This window comes from Geotrypetes seraphini, chromosome 2 (assembly GCF_902459505.1).
Source record: "Geotrypetes seraphini chromosome 2, aGeoSer1.1, whole genome shotgun sequence".
NCBI lineage: Eukaryota > Metazoa > Chordata > Amphibia > Gymnophiona > Dermophiidae > Geotrypetes > Geotrypetes seraphini.
Genome location: NC_047085.1, coordinates 86,082,062 through 86,103,902, shown reverse-complemented (window position 1 = coordinate 86,103,902; position 21,841 = coordinate 86,082,062). Strand labels below are relative to the sequence as shown.

Here is a 21,841-nt window from a genome sequence, read left to right as displayed (position 1 = left end):
TGTAGTACCTGGTGTCTGGTGAGGAGGGGACTGTTGTACTAAAGTAGCAGGTGGAGTTGTTGTGTTTTTTATGGCCTATGATTGTTATGGGATCACTTGTAGTGTTCCCTAGTCTTCTGAGGCTTAAACTGAGGTCTTTTTCTCCACCTTGCTTGTTTTTCTATATTTATAAAAACATAAGAATTGCTACTGATAGGTCAGACCAGTGGTCCATCGTGCCTGGCAGTCCGCTCACGCGGCGGCCCTCTGTTCAAACACCAGCGCCCTAACTGAGACTAGCCCTACCTGCGTACATTCTGGTTCAGTAGGAACTTGTCTAACTTTGTCTTGAATCCCTGGAGAGTGTTTTCCCCTATGACAGACTCCGGAAGAGCGTTCTACTTTTCTACCACTCTCTGGGTGAAGAAGAACTTCCTTACGTTTGTACGGAATCTATCCCCTTTCAACTTTAGAGAGTACCCTCTCGTTCTCCCTACCTTGGAGAGGGTGAACAACCTGTTCTTATCTACTAAGTCTATTCCCTTCAATACATTGAATGTTTCGATCATGTCCCCTCTCAATCTTCTCTGTTTGAGAGAGAAGAGGCCCAGTTTCTCTAATCTTTCACTGTATGGCAGCCCCTCCAACCCCTTAACCATCTTAGTTGCCCTTCTCTGGACCCTTTCGAGTAGTACCATGTCCTTCTTCATGTACGGCGACCAGTGCTGTACGCAGTACTTCAGGTGAGGGCGCACCATGACCCGGTACAGCGGCATGATAACCTTCTCCGATCTGTTTGTGATCCTCTTCTTTATCATTCCTAGCATTCTGTTTGCCCTTTTCACTGCCGCCGCACATTGCGCAGACAGCTTCATTGACTTGTCGATCAGAACTCCCAAGTCCCTTTCCTTTGTTACCTCCCTGACTCCAGAAGAGAGTAGATTTTATTTGTGATTTAGTGTTATATCTACCCTTTTCTTGTACAAATTTCCTAGAGGAAAAGAGGGGCCATGATCCGGGGTGTTAGAAGGGGGCAGGGACTTTAGGAGGGGAGGGGGCAGAGGATCTTCAGGGTGGGGGGGGGAATTGAGAGATTTGCCACAGACTTGGGAGGGAAAGAGATATCATGATGGGGGGAGGGTAATTGGGGCTCTGAGGCACTTTTTTGTTTTAAACAAAAAAATAGTTATGTAGGTTCTAGCCTATATTAAGCTGGCACTTGTGAGTGCTGGCACTTAATATTGCTGATATTAAGCACTTAACCTGGGGCCCCTCCCCAATGTAACCCCAGACCTGCCAACTTTTAAGCTGAGCAGTCTGAGGTGATATTCAGCAGTTAAATATCTCCTTTTAAGAAGCCAGAAGCGATTTAAGCAGGCAGGACTAGAGCTTCCTGCCCATTTAAATCACTCTGAATATCAGCTCCAATATATTTACGCATGATTTTGCAGTACGCCACTTTGAAATCAGAGACATGGTCTGTAAATATATACTTAAGCTCTGCTGACCTGAAGGACAGGAAATTTGAAACCATGACTCTTGTGCCGCAATGTGCAAAACTAAAGGAAAACCCACCAGGCCAATCTAAAATCTCATTTTTGTGTGCACTTTCAGTTTAGATCAAATTATTATTATTTTTTTTATCAAGCTTCATTTTGTTGTCTCTTTACAGTGAAATCAGATGAACTACAAACTATTAAGAAGGAACTAACTCAAATCAAAACTAAAATTGACTCCTTGCTGGGCCGGCTGGAGAAGATTGAGAAGCAACAGAGAGCTGAAGCCGGTAAGTAACAATGGCCTGTACAGCAATCATAGGGAAAAGGAGACTGATAATGAAAAGATTTGTTTTATGTAACTTTATGAGTTATATAGACAAATTTTTCAGTTTGAAAATCCCCCTGCTGAATAGTTTATATAGCTGCGGAACCTGGATAGGCCCGTTCCCTAAGCCATCCCCTATACCCCCCAAACTCCCTTCCATAGCCCAACATTAACAAGCAAGACTCGACGGATGGTGAAAATTAGTCGCAGCCCTGTTTATTGAATCCACTTCTGCCTTGATGTATTCTTAAAACACTCCCAGATAAACTAGATTAATTTTAACAAGCTAATGTAATTTCCAAAGTTTTTTTGTATTATCGCTGTCTGTATACAGTCTCTTCCTCTATAAACTACTCTGAACTATTTGTGGTATTGCAGTATATAAAAATAAAGTTGTTATTATTATTATTAAATATATTAACCACAAATTAACAACATAATACAATATTCCCGAACTACTTTAAATAACTTATGGCCCCTGACCCTGTCATGCCAGCAATCTTATCATTTCAAGCCAAACACTTATTAGTTTATCTTACTTCTGTCCCAAATTATTTAGTATCACAAAATGTTATCAAGGACTTTACATGTGTTGACATGTCAAATATAGGCCCTCTTTTTCTAAGCTGCGGTAGAGGTTTCTTCCGCCGCTTGGTGTGCTGAATGCTCCTTCATGTACCCCACATGCCCCATTCTCCAGGGTCACCCGACCCACCAGGCACAGCTCCTAGCCGATCCACTGCTCATCTGCTGATGAGCCCAGGAGCTAGTATCTCATGCGAAGCAATTATCTTTGAGAAGAGCATGATATTAATATCGGAAGCCTCAACCCTGAAGAAAAACTATTGAAACATAGACATGTCGGTAGAGGCGTTCCCTGAATGAATATTTCAATTAGATAAGTGCTGTTTAAAATTATTGACTGTTTAAATTAAAAATTGAAAATTAAAATCATAATAGAAAGTAGAGAACTGATCCTATGATGATTGTGGTTCATGCGATTTATTTTTTAATTTTTTTGCATAACCTAGAAAGCAACTGAAGAGCTCACTGAGGATCTACTAAGAAATTATAATTGATTTGGAATGATGACTGGATTTTTGTTTATTGTTGTTTAAGAAGAAAGTTTGAGGCATTTTGATGGGCTGGGGGGGAGGACTATACAGTTTAGCAGGATATTGGTGATGCATATGCATCACCAATGTCCTGCCATACCATCCATACAGTTATCTAGATATTTAACTTTAATCACTTAAATAATTCCGCGTGAGACTTATCTGGATAAGTTCCCTGCTGTATACGAGTGGTTAATACTGCATGGGTCCTGAATTGAATTAAACTTCTGCCGCTTATCATTCTACCACAGCTCTGACATTCACAGAAATTATATGAGCATCAGAGCAGTGTCAGAGCATTTAGCACAACAAAAGAGAAAAGAAAACCCAATAATCCACAGTAGAATCAATCCAACGATAAAAACCAAAAACTGTGGATGCTGATGCTCTGCGAATGATTTATTATATGTTCTTTCACAATAAAAATATAAATGTAATAGTCCAACCAGACCCTACACGGTCCGTGTTTCGGCGAACACACCTTCCTAAGGGGTCCAATTGATGTCAAATACTCAAATAAAGAAATGGACTAAAAACAGTCTACTTGTCTTTAAGCATATAGTCGGAAATGACTGAAGACAATCAAAAATGACACAAAAAATCACTATGAAGGAGCATTCAGCACACCAAGCGGCGGAAGAAACCTCTACCGCAGCTTAGAAAAAGAGGGCCTATATTTGACATGTCAACACATGTAAAGTCCTTGATAACATTTTGTGATACTAAATAATTTGGGACAGAAGTAAGATAAACTAATAAGTGTTTGGCTTGAAATGATAAGATTTTAAGATTTTTCCTGACTTGACATGAGATTTATTGAAGATACGCATCTGTTGCTTTGCAATAAAAAGCACAACAAATGTTCTCAGCTTTTCAGGTGAATATATGTGCTAAGTACTCCATAAAAAAATAAATGTGTGCTACAAAATAATAGTTCAGCAATGCGATCATAATTCTCAAATGGATTTCAGCAGCTAAAGCATTAAACTTTTATAAAAATTGCATGCTACATATGTGATTAATGCTGCATGCATACAGCCTGTTCACTCACATTACCCAGACGGAGTGGGGACATTCTCAGGAATGGGTCCAGAGAGGGATCTGCATTTGCACGCAGGCTTTTGAAAACATGTGCATATGTATATAAAATAACATTCGTGCGTAATAAGCAGCAGATGCAAATGTAATTGCATAATTTAGGGGTAATATTCATTGTCTGCACAGGAAAAATATGCATGGTTTTCTTATAATACCATACCATATTGTTTATTATACCCCACAAATGTCAACTGGGAATCATTGCGGCTTACATAAGACTAATAAGGTTAGCAATATAGAAATTATGAATCATAGCAAGACTATAATGAAAACAGATGTGTTTTTAGCACCTTCCTAAATTGAAGATAGGAGGAGGTCTGATGTAAGCAAGTCAGGAGGCAGTTCCAAATTTTGGGGCCTTGAAACTCAAAGGTGGAGACATGGAGTCGAAGAGTGATTTCCTCTGAACTTGACGTGGAGAGGGAAGAGGTAATTTATAGCATTGGGTCATTCTTGAGTTATAGGAGTGTGAAACTTGGATGGCTGAAGTTAGCCCAGTCGAACTTTCTTCATATATTGCTCTGTGAACCATACATGTAATTTTGAATTGAATTGTATACTTGACTGGCATCTAGTGCAGTTCTATCAGCAGCGGACTTGCCCTCTCAAATTGAGCCTTACAGAAAATCAGTCTAGCAGCTGTGTTCTGGAGTAGCTGCAAGCAGTGTCTCACTTCCGGCACCACACAATTGTTTCCCACCTACTCAGCTTTATAGGATTCCCAGGACACCCTGAAGAAGACTTTTTGTCAAAACGCAGACCGTGTTGGGTCCTGTATCCCTAGCGGACTAGGTCCTTTAAGGCTCTTATGTGGATGATTTATTTTTATGTGGATGGAATTATTTTATGTGGATGATTTCAGTGTACCTTTGGAACTTTGACACTTTCAAATAAAGTCCATTTAGGAACATCGTCACTCCACAGAGTTTTTTTTTGTTTTCTCTGGAGTAGCTGCAACCTCTGAAGTCCTTTCTTTGTGATGCTGCAGTGTAAAGAGCTGCAATAATCTAGATATGGAAGTAGAACTGCACGAGTCACTTATACACCGAGGCCCAGATTCTCAAAGCAGCGTCAGAATCAGCACGGTGCCTGAAAAATAGTGCCACTGCTTTTTAATATCTACATGTCCTCATTAGGTGTGAAACTAACCCAACTAGGAATAAAACTATTCAGCTACGCAGATGACTTTACGATCATCATCCCATTCGCCAACTCCATCTCGGAAACCATTCCCAAGGCATCCGATGCCATAAATGAGATGGAACAATGGATGACAGATTTCAAGCTCAAGCTCAACCCAGAAAAAAACAAAATTCTTTGTTGCCTCCCCTCACCTGCTTGACAATAAAACCCCACTATGCATCAATAAACTCAACTACCCTATTCAGTCCACCATGAAAATACTAGGTGTTATTCTAGACCAATGCCTAACAATGAAGGAACAAGTGGATTCCCTATTCAGAAAAGGTTTCCTTACTCTCTGGAAACTCAGAACTATTAAATCATACTTCGATACGTCAACATTCAGAATCCTAGTGCAATCCCTCATACTGAGTCAGCTTGACTTCTGCAACATCGCCTGTCTAGCAATCTCACAAAAGAATATGAGACATCTCCAAATAATGCAAAATGCTGTGGTCAGACTTATCTTCGAGCTGAAGAAATTCGACCAAGTGACACCCTATTATCGGCAGCTGCACTGGCTACCAACGGAAGCCCGAGTAAGGTTTAAATTTTCCTGCCTCTGCTTCAAAGTACTATACGGCCTGCACCCCAAGTACATAACGGACCTTTTCGCATTTTCTAATAACAAACTTAAGAGAAACACACACCCAAAACTCATTTCCCCTCCAGTTAGAGGCTGCAAAATGAAAAAAACACCACGAACACCTTCTCTCTCACCAAGCAGTCCTATGGGGCAAAGACCTAGGCCAAATGCTTTCGCCCACTACATACGGGGAATTCAGGAAACGCCTAAAAACATACCTGTTCCAGAAATACCTAAACAATTGATCCCTCTCCCTCCCCCCTCCCTATTCCACCTGAACTTACAGCACTGTTATAAATATAATCTGTTATCTTCATCTTATCATAACTTTACGTTGCTATTTATCCTCAATAGGTCCTGTCGGACATTACCTACTAAAATGTACATATTACATTTTCGCTCAGCAAATTGTATTTCTATACTATTGCCTCCTGAGGTCTCTATTCTCTGTATTTCCTCTGAATATCTACTTATTGTATTTTGCTGAATGTCCAGCACTCTTGATTGTAAACCGCCTAGAAGTCGCAAGATTGTGGCGGTATAGAAGAATAAAGTTATTATTATTATTGTCTAGATGCTTTAGGAACAAGTGTGTTTTTTGACGTTTCCTTAATTCCCCATAAATAGTGGGCGAAAGCAATTGTTCTAGGTCTCTACTCCACGATGCTGCCTGGTGTGAGAGAAGGTGTTCATGGTGTTTTTTCAGTTTACAACCTCGAACTGGGGGGGAAACGAAATTGAAATGTGAACTTCTCTTGTGTCTATTGGCTGAGAAGGTCAGTTATGTATTTAGGGGCAAGTCCGTGTAGTGCTTTATAGCAGAAGCAGGCAAATTTAAACTTTACGCGCGCCGCCATTGGTGGCCAATGTAGCTGCCGGTAGTAGGGTGTCACGTGGTCAAACTTCCTCAGCCCAAAGATCAGTCTGACTGCTGCATTTTGCATCAATTGTAAACGTTGCATATTCTTTTGGGAAATTGCTAAATAAGCGATGTTACAGTAGTCAAGTAGACTTAGTACGAGGGATTGGACTAGGGTTCTAAATGCCGATGTATCAAAGTAAGCTTTAATGGATCTGAGTTTCCAGAATGTAATAGTGCACTAAGGACAGTTTTTACTGCTGATTGGTAAAAGGGCCCCACAGAAAACAGAAAAGTGCTGTAATCTTTGCATTTTGTAACACAGAAAAACTCCTTCTGCAAACATTTTCTATTGCATGCACTGCTACCATTGTATGCAAATAGATCTCTTGTAAATTCATTGTGGAAACCTGAAAACCTGACTGAGTTGTGACTCTCAAAGACCAAGGTTGCCCACCTCTGACATAGTTGGCAACCCTGTCTTCCTGAGTCCTGAGCACAATTGATAAGGTCTCCCTAAACATTTGTGTCCTAGGCTCATGTCTAGTTTGCCTGTGCTTTAATCTGGCACAGAAGAGTGATTGAGGAGCAATCATCTTGGGCCATATGAAATGTGCTAGAGAGTGAAATAAAGAAGCAGAGAAAGCTAAGCATATCTTGAATATATAAGCAGATGCTTCATCCTCAGCAGGTTTTTTCCAGTCATTCCTGGAATACCTCCTAGCCACTCAGGTTCTCAAGTTATCCATAATGAATATTCATGAGATAGATTTGCATGCACTGTTTCTATTGCATACACCCACTTTTGTGCCTGATCAGTCACCTGTCTTAGGATAACAACCGCTACAGGTAAGCAACAATGTCATACATATCAAAGGATATGACAATAGAAAGTTTTATTTTGGAGAATACATTCTTTTAATTCTAAACTTTAAGAATCAGTACTAATACTTTTTACAGTATTCATCACATACCTTGTTCTGTTAGAAAATCCTCTTTTGTACAAATAATTGTAGTGTTGGTAATCTTAGTATGCTTTAGATTAAAAATTGAAAACTAAAGTGCTGTACTAGAAGAAGAGTAGGATACATGACATCCTTATTTGTCAATGAAAGAAAATTACTGGCTCAACTCTGTGTGATAACAGTTTCCATTTATTTCTGGAAGGGATTTTTTCCAGCCATCTGCTGAGTACAGCTCAGCTCATCTAGCGATTAAATAGCAATTAAGTCTCCTATGTCTGAAAATATAATTATCATCTCACCCAATTTGCTAAGCTGCAGGAATGTTAATGACATAGCAACAAACTCATTTGGAAGCAGAGCACCTAAAAATTCTTTGCTGCTGATGTGAAGTACCCATAGACATGATTTTGTAGAAACTCAGATAAAGTTGTTTAAAATGGAAGTTTGACATCCACAGAATTTCAATGTAAAGACACACTACAATGCTGGAAAAAATAAATAATTCATTTTTATTATTTGATAGTCACAGGTCAAAAGTAAAGGTCATTTTATTCATGTCAGGGTCAGTGAACCCCATTCCTCCTTCAATGCCAACAATAATTACTTTCCTTTAGTTACAGTAAACATTCATGAAGCTTGTTTGCATATCCTGATTTGTGGTTTGCTAATTTACATGATATACGGCCTCTTTTACAAAGCCGCACTAGTGGCTGCCGCGCAGCAACAGCCCTGAAGCCTTTTAAATCTCTATGGGCTTCGGGGCTGTTAGCGCAGTGCAGCCACTAGCGCAGCTTTGTAAAAGAGGCCGATAGTCATCCTCAAAATCAGGCATGTTTGTAACATCACAGCTCTGGAGTTTGACATAGATGCTTTATGTAAAGAAAGATAGCATGTATGTGGCATAAAACTCATGAGAACTGAAGAGATGAGTTATATGAATTTCTATTTTTTAAATATTTTTCATGATTTAACAAGACTGAAAATGCATAAAATTACTTTTTTTTTTTTTAACTTGGCAGCTGCATCCTACTTCTGTTTCTGCCAGATTAATCAGAAGCAGACTGGGAATCTGGCACCATGAACCTTCATGTACAACCATGCAAGGAATTTTTCTCTATTTTATACCTCCGTCCTTCCTCTCCTGAGGAAGACATAGGAACAGTGGATTTACCTATAAGCTAACTAAGTTTAGGGTCTTACAATCTGCAGAGGCCTCTCAAAAGTTCAGAATTGGGGGGGGGAGGGCTTTGAAAATTTTATGAGATCCAAATTGCTAAATTTTGTCAGCAAGATGTATATGTACGTATATAAACATACACAATTGAATCACATTATTATGACCACCGCCTATCCCTGACATCAGGGATGCACCTTCAGTTCAGGAAATCACTAAAAACACATCTATTCTCACTGTAATCCAAGACATGAACTCCATTAATTGATCCTTAATGTTACTGTTATGAATCCTTATTAATCTTATGTAAGCTGCCATGATTCCTTGCTGATAATTGTAGGGTATAAGAAAAGATGCCTATGTGTGTTTGGTTGTTTGGGGAGTATGAATGCTGGGGTGCTTGGTGAGTGATTGTTGTGACTTGAGGCTGGTTGTTAGGGGTTTGATTGTGTTTGTTTAGGGGGTCTTATATTACTTAAAATGTCAATTGTGTTGGGCATTCAATCGAGGAGTTTGTACCTTGTCTCATTTGTTGTCATGTTCTTTCGCTTGTTGAATTACCTGGCTGTTGCTAAGATATTAAAAAAAAAAAAAAAGAAACGGTATGGTATGATATAAAATCATGTATTTATAAAATATATGTGTACATGTGTATAGAGTACACATATTTACACCTTTTTGAACAGGTGTACCTTTGCACAAAAGCATTTGTATGCTACTAGAGGTCATTGTAGAAAGTCTATTTAATAAAGGCACATAATTTGATATTGTCACCCCGATCTCCTTTTAATGGGGATGGCCTGGATTGCAGCACTCTGGCGCTGCTACCCACTCCTTCTCTGTTCTCCCTACATTGACTACTTTTTCATATCAATAATAGAATTCATTTTTCTAACTATCCCTTCCAACCTTTTAAGTACTTTCCTTTTATTACATAATGTATTAGCTGCTCGGCAAAACATTGTTAATGGCTTCGACAGCTCATCACCCTGAGCAGTATATCAAATTCTTAATGAAACTAGAAAAACTGAAACTTCCTAGGTTGCTTTTGTGAAATATATACAAAAGGGGTAATTCGATAAGGTTGAAACAAAATGTATAAATGATTGTTCCAGTTGTCCGGGTCATCTGCATCTGGATAGGTAGAACTGACATTTCAGCCATCATGCTGTGGCTTTCTTCAGCGTGTGCTAAGGGATTAGCAGCTTGTCTTTATATATAGTTGACCCTCAAACCAGATTGGCTAGGGTACAGGCGATTGAGGCAGCAAAATCCTGTGGTCACAAATTTGAATTTTAAAGATGTTCTCCCATAGAGCTGGGTTATATGTTCTCTTAGGCTTCTGTGGCTGGTGCAGTGATTGTTGCGGTTGTCCAAGTCTCATTGCATCTGGGTAGGTAGAACTGGCGTTTCAACCATCATGCTGTGGCTTTCTTCAGGATGTTCTGGGAAGTCTACAGTTTGTCTTTATATATAGTGGGTCTTCAAACCAACAGACTCTCCTGCCAAAATTCAGTTTATGCAAGTTTATTAGGAAATATAAATTGGCTCTGTATTTCAAAGATCAACCATCATTACAAACAGAGTCAAGAGGTTTACATAGACTTTCTACTTGGTGCCCTCCTGGTATCATGAATCCTCATCTTCAGGAATTCCAACACATGGTGGAAACAGCTATTGAAACAATGGAGTCCAATATTGCTAAACCTGCACAGAATTTGACAACTGAACAGCATTTGGCTATGAGATCTTTAGCCAATGATTTGTCCATCATTATGCACCCTGCCTATAAGGGAGGCAGTATAGTGATATTAGATATCTACAAATATGTAGCTGAAGCGGAACATCAGCTTTCAGATGTTCATTTCTGTAAATTTTTGCCCGGAGACCCCACACAGGATTTCGTGGAGATGATTTCAGGTGTTCTTTTACAAGCTTTGGAAAATGCTGTAATTACTAATCATGAATACAGGTACTTGAAACAAGACCATCCGATAATACCTGTGATATATTTTGTACCCAAGATACACAAAAGTTTAACTGATCCCCCCCCCACTCCATCATGTCAGTTCTCAAACTATTGATTACCATCTGAAAGCTGAAGTATCTGAAGGATGAAACAATGTGAAAGATACTACTAGCATGTTGAATATATTAGAATCCTGTTCAGATGTAACTGAAAGAGTTTTTTTTTAGCTATCCTGGATATAACAGCTCTGTATACCAATATTTCACAAGATCATGCCTTGGAGGTGATATGTTCACATTTACAAGCTCTTTCTCTACCCTTGAGCAGGATTGAATTTTTGGTCACAATAGCTAGCATTGCTCTGGGTAAAAATTATTTTTTGTTTGATCAGACATTTTACTTGCAGGTCAAAGTCATGGCAATGGGAGCCACTATGACACCCATAAATGCCTGTATGTCAGTTTTTTTGAAGATCAATATTTGTATCCATCTGAGTTTTTTCAAAATATGTACCTTTGAAAATGGTTCATCAATCATATTTTTTGGTCTGGACTTCATCTTATGATTCATTTTTGACCTTTATACAGTGGCTCAAGGATTTGGTTAGCCCATGTGGCTAAGGCCCCACCCATAGGATGGGCCTTAGGCAACTGGCCCAATTCTGGTTGGCCCTAGGCCCCTCCATGGTGCATCCCACAATTCCAAGGATGGTGGGCCTGCCCTACAGAGAGGGGACCTAGCCGGCAGGCCAACTTCCAGGTTAGTGGGGGCGAGAGGGTCTGGGGTAGGGGGGTCTGGGTAGTGGGAGGGTCTGGGTAATGGGGGGTTCACGGGGATGCCTTCGGCTGGAGGGCTTGAGATCCCTCTTGCCGGTATTCACAGGGGATGCGCCTTTGGCAGGAAGGCTTGGGATCCCTCCTGCCAGTATTTACAGTGGGGTGGGGGTGGAGTGCACCTTAGGCAGGAGTGCTCCCTTCTGCTGGTATTCACGAAGTGGATGTCAACAGGAGGGCTTGGGATCCCTCCTGCCACAATCACAGGGGGGTGCCAGGAGGAGAGATTGGGCATCTCTCCTGCAGGTTCATGGCAGTTTGGAGGGGGGATTGGAATCGTGGCAGGAGAGATTAGGCATTCTCTCCTGCCACTATCGTTGCCGGGGGGGGGGGGGGGGGGTGGACAGGTTGCCTGGGCTGGAACTTATACCTGTTTTGACTTGGTCTAAGTCAAAACGTATAAGTTCCGTCTGGCAACCTGTCAACCCTTTTTAGTTATGGCTGCCAGATGACTAGGTCTAGGTCAGCCCACCTCCTGCCCTTTCCCCTCCTCCAAAAATGCCTCTTTTCGCTATAGGCATTCAGAGGCAGGGTAAAGGCCTAAGCTGGTTTTAGATACATCTAAAACCAACTTTGATTATCGGTTCTTGGACGAACTGTCTTTTTGTTCATCCAAGTACCGACATAGGCCACTTTTTGAACTTTTTTTTTATTATGAGCCCCCAAATCTTCAACATTTCAAAATGAGTCACCTTTGGTATGTACATTGCAATACACTTATAGAGCTTTCAAAATAGAAAAAATATTAAACAATTTTTGAATATTTTGCAGTTTCACAAAATATTTCACAGGTCACCAAAGTTTGCTTTTTCTTGTGGCAAGAACCTATGGGAAATCCTGACAAGATCACAATACTCCAGTATTGAGACTCGAGTAAGCAGAGTACCAGGTAGTTATAGGCATTATGGTCATTGTTCACTTTGAGAGCATGCAATCTCTACAGACAGAATATTGCATCCACTCTTGAATTATTGTCATCATTTACAGCAACATACTGATTGTTACTCCTCCAGAGTTGTGTACCTTATTAAATGCCCTTGTCCAATGTTTTACATTGGATAAACTACCAGAGCATTCTGGATGAAAATAGTGGAACACCTGAGCAATATCCATCGGGACAACCTGGGGCACCTTTGGTCCAGCATTGGACAGTATTTTAACATGAAATTGTTGATGTACATTATCTGGTTTTGGAATCTATCCATCTACCATGGAAGGGGGCGATTTATCTCTGCAATTGTGGCAGAACAAACAAGAGTGGATTTTATGATGGCAAAAACCATCATGCCACATGGCCTCAATCATGAGGTTGAGTGGTGGTGTTTTTACATTAACACTCTATTATTTTTATTGGTCTGTGGATTTTTGCAGAGACCTTTGGGTTTTTTTTTAGTTTTGAGGGCTTTTTTAATGTTTCCATTGACAGAAGTGAGTACTTTTCTATTGGTTTGCACAATATGATGTCATCTTTCAAGTGTCTAAATAGTGGGGATTAGTCAGGTGGATGGCATCTTTGAGCCATTGAAGAGTGAGATACCCTCCATTCAGTGCCACAACTTTGTGATAAACTTTTTTAATTACAGTCAAACCTCGGTTTGCGAGTAACCCGGTTTGCGAGTGTTTACTTTTGATTCGCAAACCGAGTGTTGACTCGGCGAGAGGGAGAATTAGAATTAGAAGTCCTTGAGCATGCACAGATGCATGCTCAAGGCAGACAGGCAGAAGCCGGAAGATCTTCTAGGCACACGATCTGTGCCTGCGCTAGAAGGGGGGGGGGGGTAAGTTTAAGTTGTTCGGGTGGGGGGGCCTTTGCGAGCGGAGGGAGCGATGCCGGTTATCGGGGGGGGGGAAACGTATCAAAGTGAGTTTCCATTATTTTCTTTGGGGAAACTCGCTTTGATAAACGAGCATTTTGGATTACAAGCATGCTCATGGAACAGATTATGCTCGTAATCCAAGGTACCACTGTATATAGTTTATGAGAGCAGTGTTATAATCTAGTATTTTTTGCTTATAGGGATCTCTTTGCAATACTTATGACACTAAAGGGTCTTTGAAGCAGCAATATGCAAAATGTGTCAGGACCCCGACTCTTTGAATGAAGATAAGTGTATTTTTGTGTTGAAATTAAGTTTATAGGCCCCGATTCTATAAAGGGTGCCTAAGTCATGCCTAACGTTAACAAATAATAATTGGCACTTAGGCATACAAAGGACATAGATGCTACTTTGTAGATGCAGCCACAATTTCATGGATGCCCATGTTTAAAACTCGCTCCTAACTCTAGGAATGGGCATGGTTTGGGGAATGACTCAATTTGGGCTTCCTTTGATTCATTTACATAATACAGAGTGACCTAGGACATCCATATGATGCCTATATTATAGGTGAATGAAAACCAGGTCTACTTTTGAGCTTAGTTTGGGCTTCAAATAGATCTGAGTTCTATGAATGGAACTTAGGCACTCGTTACACATTCTTAATGTGATCTGCTAAATAGCTCTCTAGGATTTATTTTTGCTTTATTAAGCTCATAATACATTTAATAAGGCACCACATAAACAGGGCACATCAAAACAGATATATTGCATGCAAAACCTTCTATTTTTGTGGACAAACAGCAGTGCTATTTGCTAATTAGGGGAAAAGATCCATTAACTGAAGCACAGCACATGAAAAACATAGTTTTCTTGCTAAAATGCTACCTTTTTTTTCTGACTAAACAGTGCTCCAATCTGCTCATTCTTGAAAGTAAAGAAAGCACATGACAAAAATATATAGATTGCATACATAACTTCATTTGCAAAAGGTTAAAAACAGATACAGACCTTAGCATGGCTTCTACTTCATTGCAAATGGAGGTTTGCAGCTGCACAATGGTGACTTCATTGTGAGATCATCAAGGTGCACCTGCAAGGTAGAATGGCACAATTAAAATATGTGCTGGGGAGTTGGCTGGGATTGGAAAGTATGATCTCTGAAAGATGAGCACAGGGTTTTTACTTATTGAGCTATAGCAGCTTCTAAGCAGGTGTCTCTGACTGCCCTGCGCTGATCCTTGTGGATGCCAATTTTTCTGCGGCATTTATGAAATGCACCCCTAAGTTTATAGAATTAAGGGTTTAGAAGGTTGTGTTATTTTTTTTTTTTAGAAGGCACCTAGTTTTATCCCATGTTCAGGTGCCTAATCTAAGTCAGTTTTACAAAAACAAGACAAAGATAAATATTAGTGGAAATGACAAAAATCACACCTACATTACATACACAGACATTTACATCTTCCTGTAGCAGGGGTAAATAGCCATACCTAGCCCCCTATAAAGCTACACTAAAGGTTTTTAGCACAGGCTGGCGAGGTAAGTTCTCAGACGCTCATAGGAATTCTATGAGCATCAGAGCATTTACCATGCTGGCTCATGCTAAAAACCTCTAGCACAGCTTGATATAAAGGGCCTTAGATTAATTTAAGTTCATGTGTAAATTAATGCATTTTGGCCACCTTTTATCACACCACAGGTTTTTTAAAAAATCATTGGCCGCTGCGGTAAAAGCTCCGACACTCATAGGAATTCTATGAGCATTGGAGTTTTTACCACAGTTGCCGAAGATTAAAAAAAACCCTAACACAGCTTGATAAAAGGGGGCCTATATTACCTACATATTGTCACAGGGTAGTGAAAGGATGCCTATGCCTAGGGCTAGGCAGGGGAAAATACTCTCCCAAAGAGATAAAACACTACCCACTCCAACACCTCAGCCCAGAACTACAGCCGGACAAGGAAGGTTCAATGAAGAGCAAGGAAGTACCTATTTGTTTTCGACAGAATTAGAGAAGGGAGAACAATGGGTAAGGGGAACTAAAGGTACTCAGGATATTGTTCCTAGGGGTAGGATGCACCACACATATCCTAACATTCACGGGGGACACAATTCCAGGCAACACCAGGAACATTCCAATCCTCAATTTAGTCAGGAACAAGTCACACCTGTTGCTCATTATCCTGAGGCTTATAGGGACGAGCAGCAGTGCTCAGAAAGGAGGCAATCACTGAACCAACCCACACTGGAGAGGAGACAGAATGGAGGCAGGAGACCAGTTCCAAGGGCACGCAGCAGTATACCTCAGCCTAACACCCAGGTCAGATCTAACTTTATGGAAGCTGAAATGTTAAATTAATTCATGAGGGAAGATAATGAAGACTTTTTAGACCAAGAAGAATCCATGGACTTTAAAGAGGAAGATGTTGATGCTGACCAGTGGGCTATGGAAACCAATGGGGTTTAAAAGAAGTTAGGCTGGGACTGGTTGTGGTAGTTAATGGGCTGGCTGCCTCTGTAACCTTAAGGAGAATGAAAGGTTACGGAAAGCCTTAGCGGCTTGTGATGGTTCCTTGCATTCCTTTTGGGCAAGAATCACAAAGTTTCTAGGCTGTGGCAATTAGCACTGCCCAGCCTTAGCAAGAGTTTGGAGACCTTTTTCCTTTTGGGGTTTTTCCATAGACTGGATTGTGGGTCCTAGTTGGGAGGGACCATAGCCAACGGTCATTGTGGGAGGAGGTCCCTTCTGCCCTGAGCTCTGCATCCAAAGAGTTCAGAGGCAGATCCAGTCTAAAGCTGCCAGAAGTGATTGCCAGCAAGAGACTGTATCCAACTGCGTGAAAGTATTTTGGGAAGTAGTTTGGAATCTATGGACTATTGCATCGATGTAAAGAAGAGTTTATTTTTCTTTTTGAACTATGAATGCAATTGTGGGTTTTGAAAGCTGAAGTTCCTATGGGAATAAAATAATTTTGTGTTGGAAGCAAAGTTGGGTGTTTTTACTTGATCCACCAACTCCAATTAGTACTGATAATCCGCTCGGTCAGCACCGAGTGCTCTGGGCTCTTTCAGCCACTTCCACTTGAGTGCGTCCTGGCCTGGTGATGCACGGTGACAATATGTAATTGAGAATACTGCCCACACTACACTCAGACTCCATCCTTGTAGGTGCCTAATAGAAAGATAAGTGCCAACATGTCATTATGTGTATTTTACACTAGTTGGAATTTTATAACAGACCACATAGGTTTTATAATAGGTCATTTAGGCCATATTTGCACAAAAGTGACTTTATAAAATTATGCTGTTTGTGGCAACCGCTAAACATATAAGTGCTCTGTTTGCATCAAACAGCAAATAAACTCCTAAATTGGGATCATAATTCCATAACCAACCCCCCCCAAAAAAAAAATCCTGAAAATATGGCAGCCAAATTGTAAAACAAAAATAATGTGTGTAGATATCGTTGCCTTACTACATTCTGGGCACTAATTTTTCTTACTGGAAGATTCCTTGATTCTGTACCAGCTCCTGCTGGCTATGCTTCTGCACTGCAATGCATCTTCTCAACACCTTGTGCCCTATTTCCATTCCTCTTTCTGGATTCCCTTGGGATTTAGTATTCCACTCTGGGCTCTGGGTTCAGGCAGCTAAAGACTTGGTAGTTACAGGTCCATTCATGCAAAAGGGTAAAGGATCAGATGAACCTATCATGGAAACACAGACAGGGCAGGTTAACCAATAGGCCTAGTAGGCACGTGCCTAGGGCCCAAAATGGTCATGGGGGCCTGATGGAGAGCATCAACATTGTTTTTTCCAAATGGCAATGGGCCCCTCCAACATCGATCGGCAACACGCCCACCCCCCCCCCCCCCGGATTGGCAACATGCTCCCCCCCTCGATCAGCAACACGGCTCACCCCCATCGACGGAAAGTAAGACAAGCAACGCGGGTAAGCAAGGCAACGGGAACAGTAATTTTGCAAGCGGTGCTGCTTGCCCAAAGCTTCCCTCTGACAAATCTTCCTGTTTACGCCTGGGCACATGGTGGGGTGGGGCGGGGCAGGGGGCCTAGGGGTCCTTGATGAATTAATCCTGCCCTTAACACAGAGCCAGTAGGCAATCCTAGCTAAGATGAAAGAACAGGAATTTCACTGGGCGGTGGGGTAGGTGTTTAATGGGCCGTCCACATTTCACCTAGATCTTCTTAGGGAACTGTGCCGAGTTCTACCAGGCAGACCAGAACAAAATTAGAAGCAAGACCCAAACCCTTTCAAGCAAGTCCAAGAAAGCATAGACATGTTCATTGCCTTGATCATCCAAAGATTGCAAAGTAGATAATGTCCTTAATTTTGTGCATGGTGATGGTACTCTCAGTAGAATTCCTGTCAGATTTCATGATCCCCTAGTAAAGAAACAAGCGGACACCTCTGGCCTGTATAAGCTGGTAGAATATTTCTAGAAATGGTAATTTATACAATAGCTTATAAATGGAATTTGGGGGGAAAAAAAATAGATGTCTATCAATTATTTTGATCCAATTAAAGCAGCTAAATTACAGCCTTGCAAAGAAAGTTTCAGAGAGACAGACTGAAAATTACAACTGGGCTACTCTGAGAATAAATGACTAGATCATTCCTCCTCAATGAGTAAAAATAAACATCTGCAAATGATATGCAGTACTAAGTGAAAATCAAAAACAGAGAAAAATACAGTATGCAGCAAAGTCATAGATTATTAGCTGTTTAAATGTGCTTGTGATGTCCTTTTGAATCACTGACAGTGATTATAGGTTTACCGTATGAAATATCAACTGTCTTAACTGGAATGAACAAAAATTACAGTGATTAAATTATCTTTAATGCTGTCAGGAAACTTAGCATCTAATGGCTGGAGAACTACTGAAATATGATGCAAAATATCATGCAGCATTGATTGAAACAAAGACCTTTATACAGGAAGGTGCCATTCTATCAATATTTGGTTTAATAAAATTCATTTCTCCCCTTTTTCAAACGTTTGAAGACATTCACTAAGCTTTTCTAACCCAAGTACAGAATTGAATCTTCAGGCAACATCTGCCAACTTGAAAGGTCTGCTGGAGGCAGCCCTAAGCTTTGCAATAGATACTATAAGATAAGACTGGCGGGCAATAAGGGAGAGGTGAATTCAAAATGGCTCAAGCAGTGACATACCTAGCATATGTGGCACCTGGGACCCATCATTTTTTGACACCCCCCCCCCAATCTGTATGAAAAACATTTTTAGTAACAAGCCACATGTCACACATGAGTACCTAGGAAAAGGCAGCATATTACATACTGCACTACAACATCAATACACCCATTGTAAAACTAAACAAGCCAGACTAGTACAGATCAATCCTGCAGTCAATCTTAACAAAAAACCATGTCTTCCGAACACACAGAACTCAGAAAACACATTTGCCTAGTATGGAATATGTCATCACAAACTAACCCCTCCCTCTTTTACAAAACTGTAGTGTGGATTTTAGTCACGGTGGTAACAGCTCTGACGCTCATAGAATTCTGAGCATCAGAGCTGCTACCACCATGGCTGGTGCTAAAAAACGCTCCACAGTTTTGTAAAAGGGGGGATAAAATAGAAATACATAGACAAAGGTTAAATTGAACCAGTAAGAAGCTGGACTTTGCATACAGTGCACCACAGAAACAGTGACACATGTCTCCTAAAGCAATAAATAAATACAAAATTTTTTTCTACCTTTGTCTTCTCTGATTTCCTCATCTTCTCTGCTTTCCTCATCTTCTTGTAACTCTCTTCCTTCCATCCACTGTCTGCTGTCTCTCTTCCCCTGTATGGCATCTTCTCTCCTTCTATGCCCCTTCCAGAAACTGTATGCCTCCCCCTTCCATCTCTCCTTTCACCCCCATTGGTCTGGCATCTCTCTCCTCTCCTTCCCTCTCCCATACCTCTCCTCTGCAATCTCTCATTTTCCTTTTCAATTTATTTTCCGCATCTGTCTTACTACCCTCTCATCAATGTCCTTTTTTACTGTCTACCTAAAGCTTGCCACCTCTTTCCCTCACCCCTCCAGTGTTTCTCTAACTCAATCCTTTTCTCCCCATCATCATAATAATAATAATAACAGCTTATATACCGCAATACCGTGAAGTTCTATGCGGTTTACAAAAGATTAAGCAAAGGTACAAATTGACTGACTTCAAGAGGGGAAGAAGAAAGAGAAGTAATTAGACAGGAAATTCATTGTTGAGGAGAAAAGTGATCAAAAGGACGGTAGGTCGCTATTGAGAGGAAAGAGATAAGTGGATCAGTTGTCAAGATGTTTTAGGAACAGGTGTGTTTTTAGACGTTTCCTAAATTCCTCATAAGTAGAGGGCGAAAGTAATTGTTCTAGGTCTTTACCCCATGATGCTGCTTGGTGTGAGAGAAGGAATTCATGGTGTTTTTTCAGTTTGCAACCTCTCACTGGGGGGGAAACAAAGTTGGAATGTGAACTTCATCATGTGCCCTCCTTTTATTTATCCCCTTCTTCCATCATGTACCCTCTTTCTCCAACCCTTCCATCTAGTACCTTCTCCTCTCTCTGTCCACTTCCATCTAATGTCTGCTCCCCTCTTTCTCTCCTCCCATTTCCTTCCTGCATTGCTCCCTTATCTCTCCCATCTGCACTTCCATCCAGCATAGGCTCCCCACTACCATCCAATGTCTGCCCTTTCTCTCACCATCCACCCCTCTTCAATCAGCATCTGCCCCCTTTCTTTCCCTCCAATATCCTTCCCCCTTATGTCTCTCCCCTTTCTCTGTACATCAATTCTATCAGCACCACCCTTCCATACCACCCTGTCCCCTTTCTTTCCCTCCACCACTCTTCCATTCCAGCAATCTTGCTCCTTTCTCTCCCTTCATTCAGCAAGGTCCCATGATGACTGTAGCTGCCGGCTGCCAGTCCACCCCACTCCGACGTACTTGCTCTGGAGTGGACTCAGCAGCCGCATGCTGGAAGGTCCTGCGACGACTCGTCTGCTGGCTCTGCTCTGAAAGTAAGTAAGTTACGTCGGAGGGGGTGGACCCAGCAGACGCAGGGAGTTGTGGCAAAGTCCTGTAATGACTGCGTCTGCCGGGTCCACCCCTTCCGACATAACTAACTTCTTTCGGAGCAGAGCCGGCAGATGAGTCATCACAGGACCTTCCTGCATCTCAGCGCAGCTGCCGACTCTGCTGCAGAAAAGGTAATCAGAGGTAACATGACCATTTATTTTTTTCATCAAAAGGGGACATCTATTAATTGACTGTGAATCCTTTCTTTCATTTCTTTCTTTCTGCACTCAGGCCCAACAAGTGTCCCTTTCTATTCCCTCCCTCCTTCCTTCCCATGTCCATGGTGCCCCCAGTGCCTCCTTCCTGTGTCCATAGTGTCCCCAGTGCCTCCTTCCTGTGTCCTTAGTGCCCCCAGTGCCTCCTTCCCATGTCCTTAGTGCCCCCAGTGCCTCCTTCCTGTGTCCATGGTGCCCCCAGTGCCTCCTACCTGTGTCCATGGTGCCCCCAGAGCCTCCTTCCAGTGTCCTTAGTGCCCCCAGTGCCTCGTTATGTCCCCCCCACTGCCTTCCATATTTTCTCCACCCCCAAAGCCAGCCTGCCTGTCTGCCTACCTTTCTCCCTCCCTTCCTGCTGCGCTAAAGCCAGCCAGTTTGCCTGACTACATCTTGCACTACCTACTGCGGGAAAAAAAAAAGCGCCTCTCCCCTTACTTTCTCCCGGTCCGCGCCTGCAATTTTACCTCCACCCGCCGACAAGAAGTCTTTCCAACATCAATTCCGACGTCAGAGAGGACGTTCCGGTCCAGCCAATTACTGCCTGGCTGGCCCGGAACGTCCTCTCGAACGTCGGAATTGACGTCGGAAAGACTTCTTGTCGGCGGGGGAGGTAGGATGGTAGCGGCGCGGCCGGGGGAAAGGAAGGGCAGGAGGACCTGGCCGGCTGTGCACCCCCCCAAGCCATGCACCCGGGGTGGACCGACCCCCCTACCCCCCCCCCCCTTGGTATGCCACTGGGTTCAAGTAGTTGCTAGTGTACTAACCTTTTCTCATGATATTATACACTGATATTTTTCCTATGGAGGAAAAGGAAGTCTTGTAAGTCTTTCTTACTGAATCTTACAGCTAACGAGGGTCAGTCCCACCAGCAGTCTCTTACAATTCCCTGGTGCCCTCCGATTCCAACCCTACCCTACCCTAACTGTCTCTAACCCTATCCCAGCTGACAGATCCTGAACTGCCTTTGAGCATGTATCTGAATCCCAGGTCTCTAAACTCTGCTTCAAACTGAAAGCCTGCAACTGCACCTTAGACCCATTCCCCTCCTACCTATATGAGAAAATTCCCGCACAGGCCATCGCATCTCTTACCAAACTTATAAACTCTGCCCTACTTTCAGG

At 41.8% G+C, this 21,841-nt stretch overlaps 1 protein-coding gene across 1 annotated transcript in view; it reads left to right on the top strand.

Moving 5' to 3' along the window:
- The window catches only part of RALYL (RALY RNA binding protein like), a 796,461-nt gene that overhangs the window by 732,078 nt on the left and 42,542 nt on the right, over positions 1 to 21,841 (top strand). Inside the window, exon 9 of the mRNA XM_033929436.1 lies at positions 1,652 to 1,765. Within this exon, the coding sequence (XP_033785327.1) occupies positions 1,652 to 1,765 (114 nt within the window). The remainder of the gene's footprint in view (positions 1 to 1,651; positions 1,766 to 21,841) is intronic.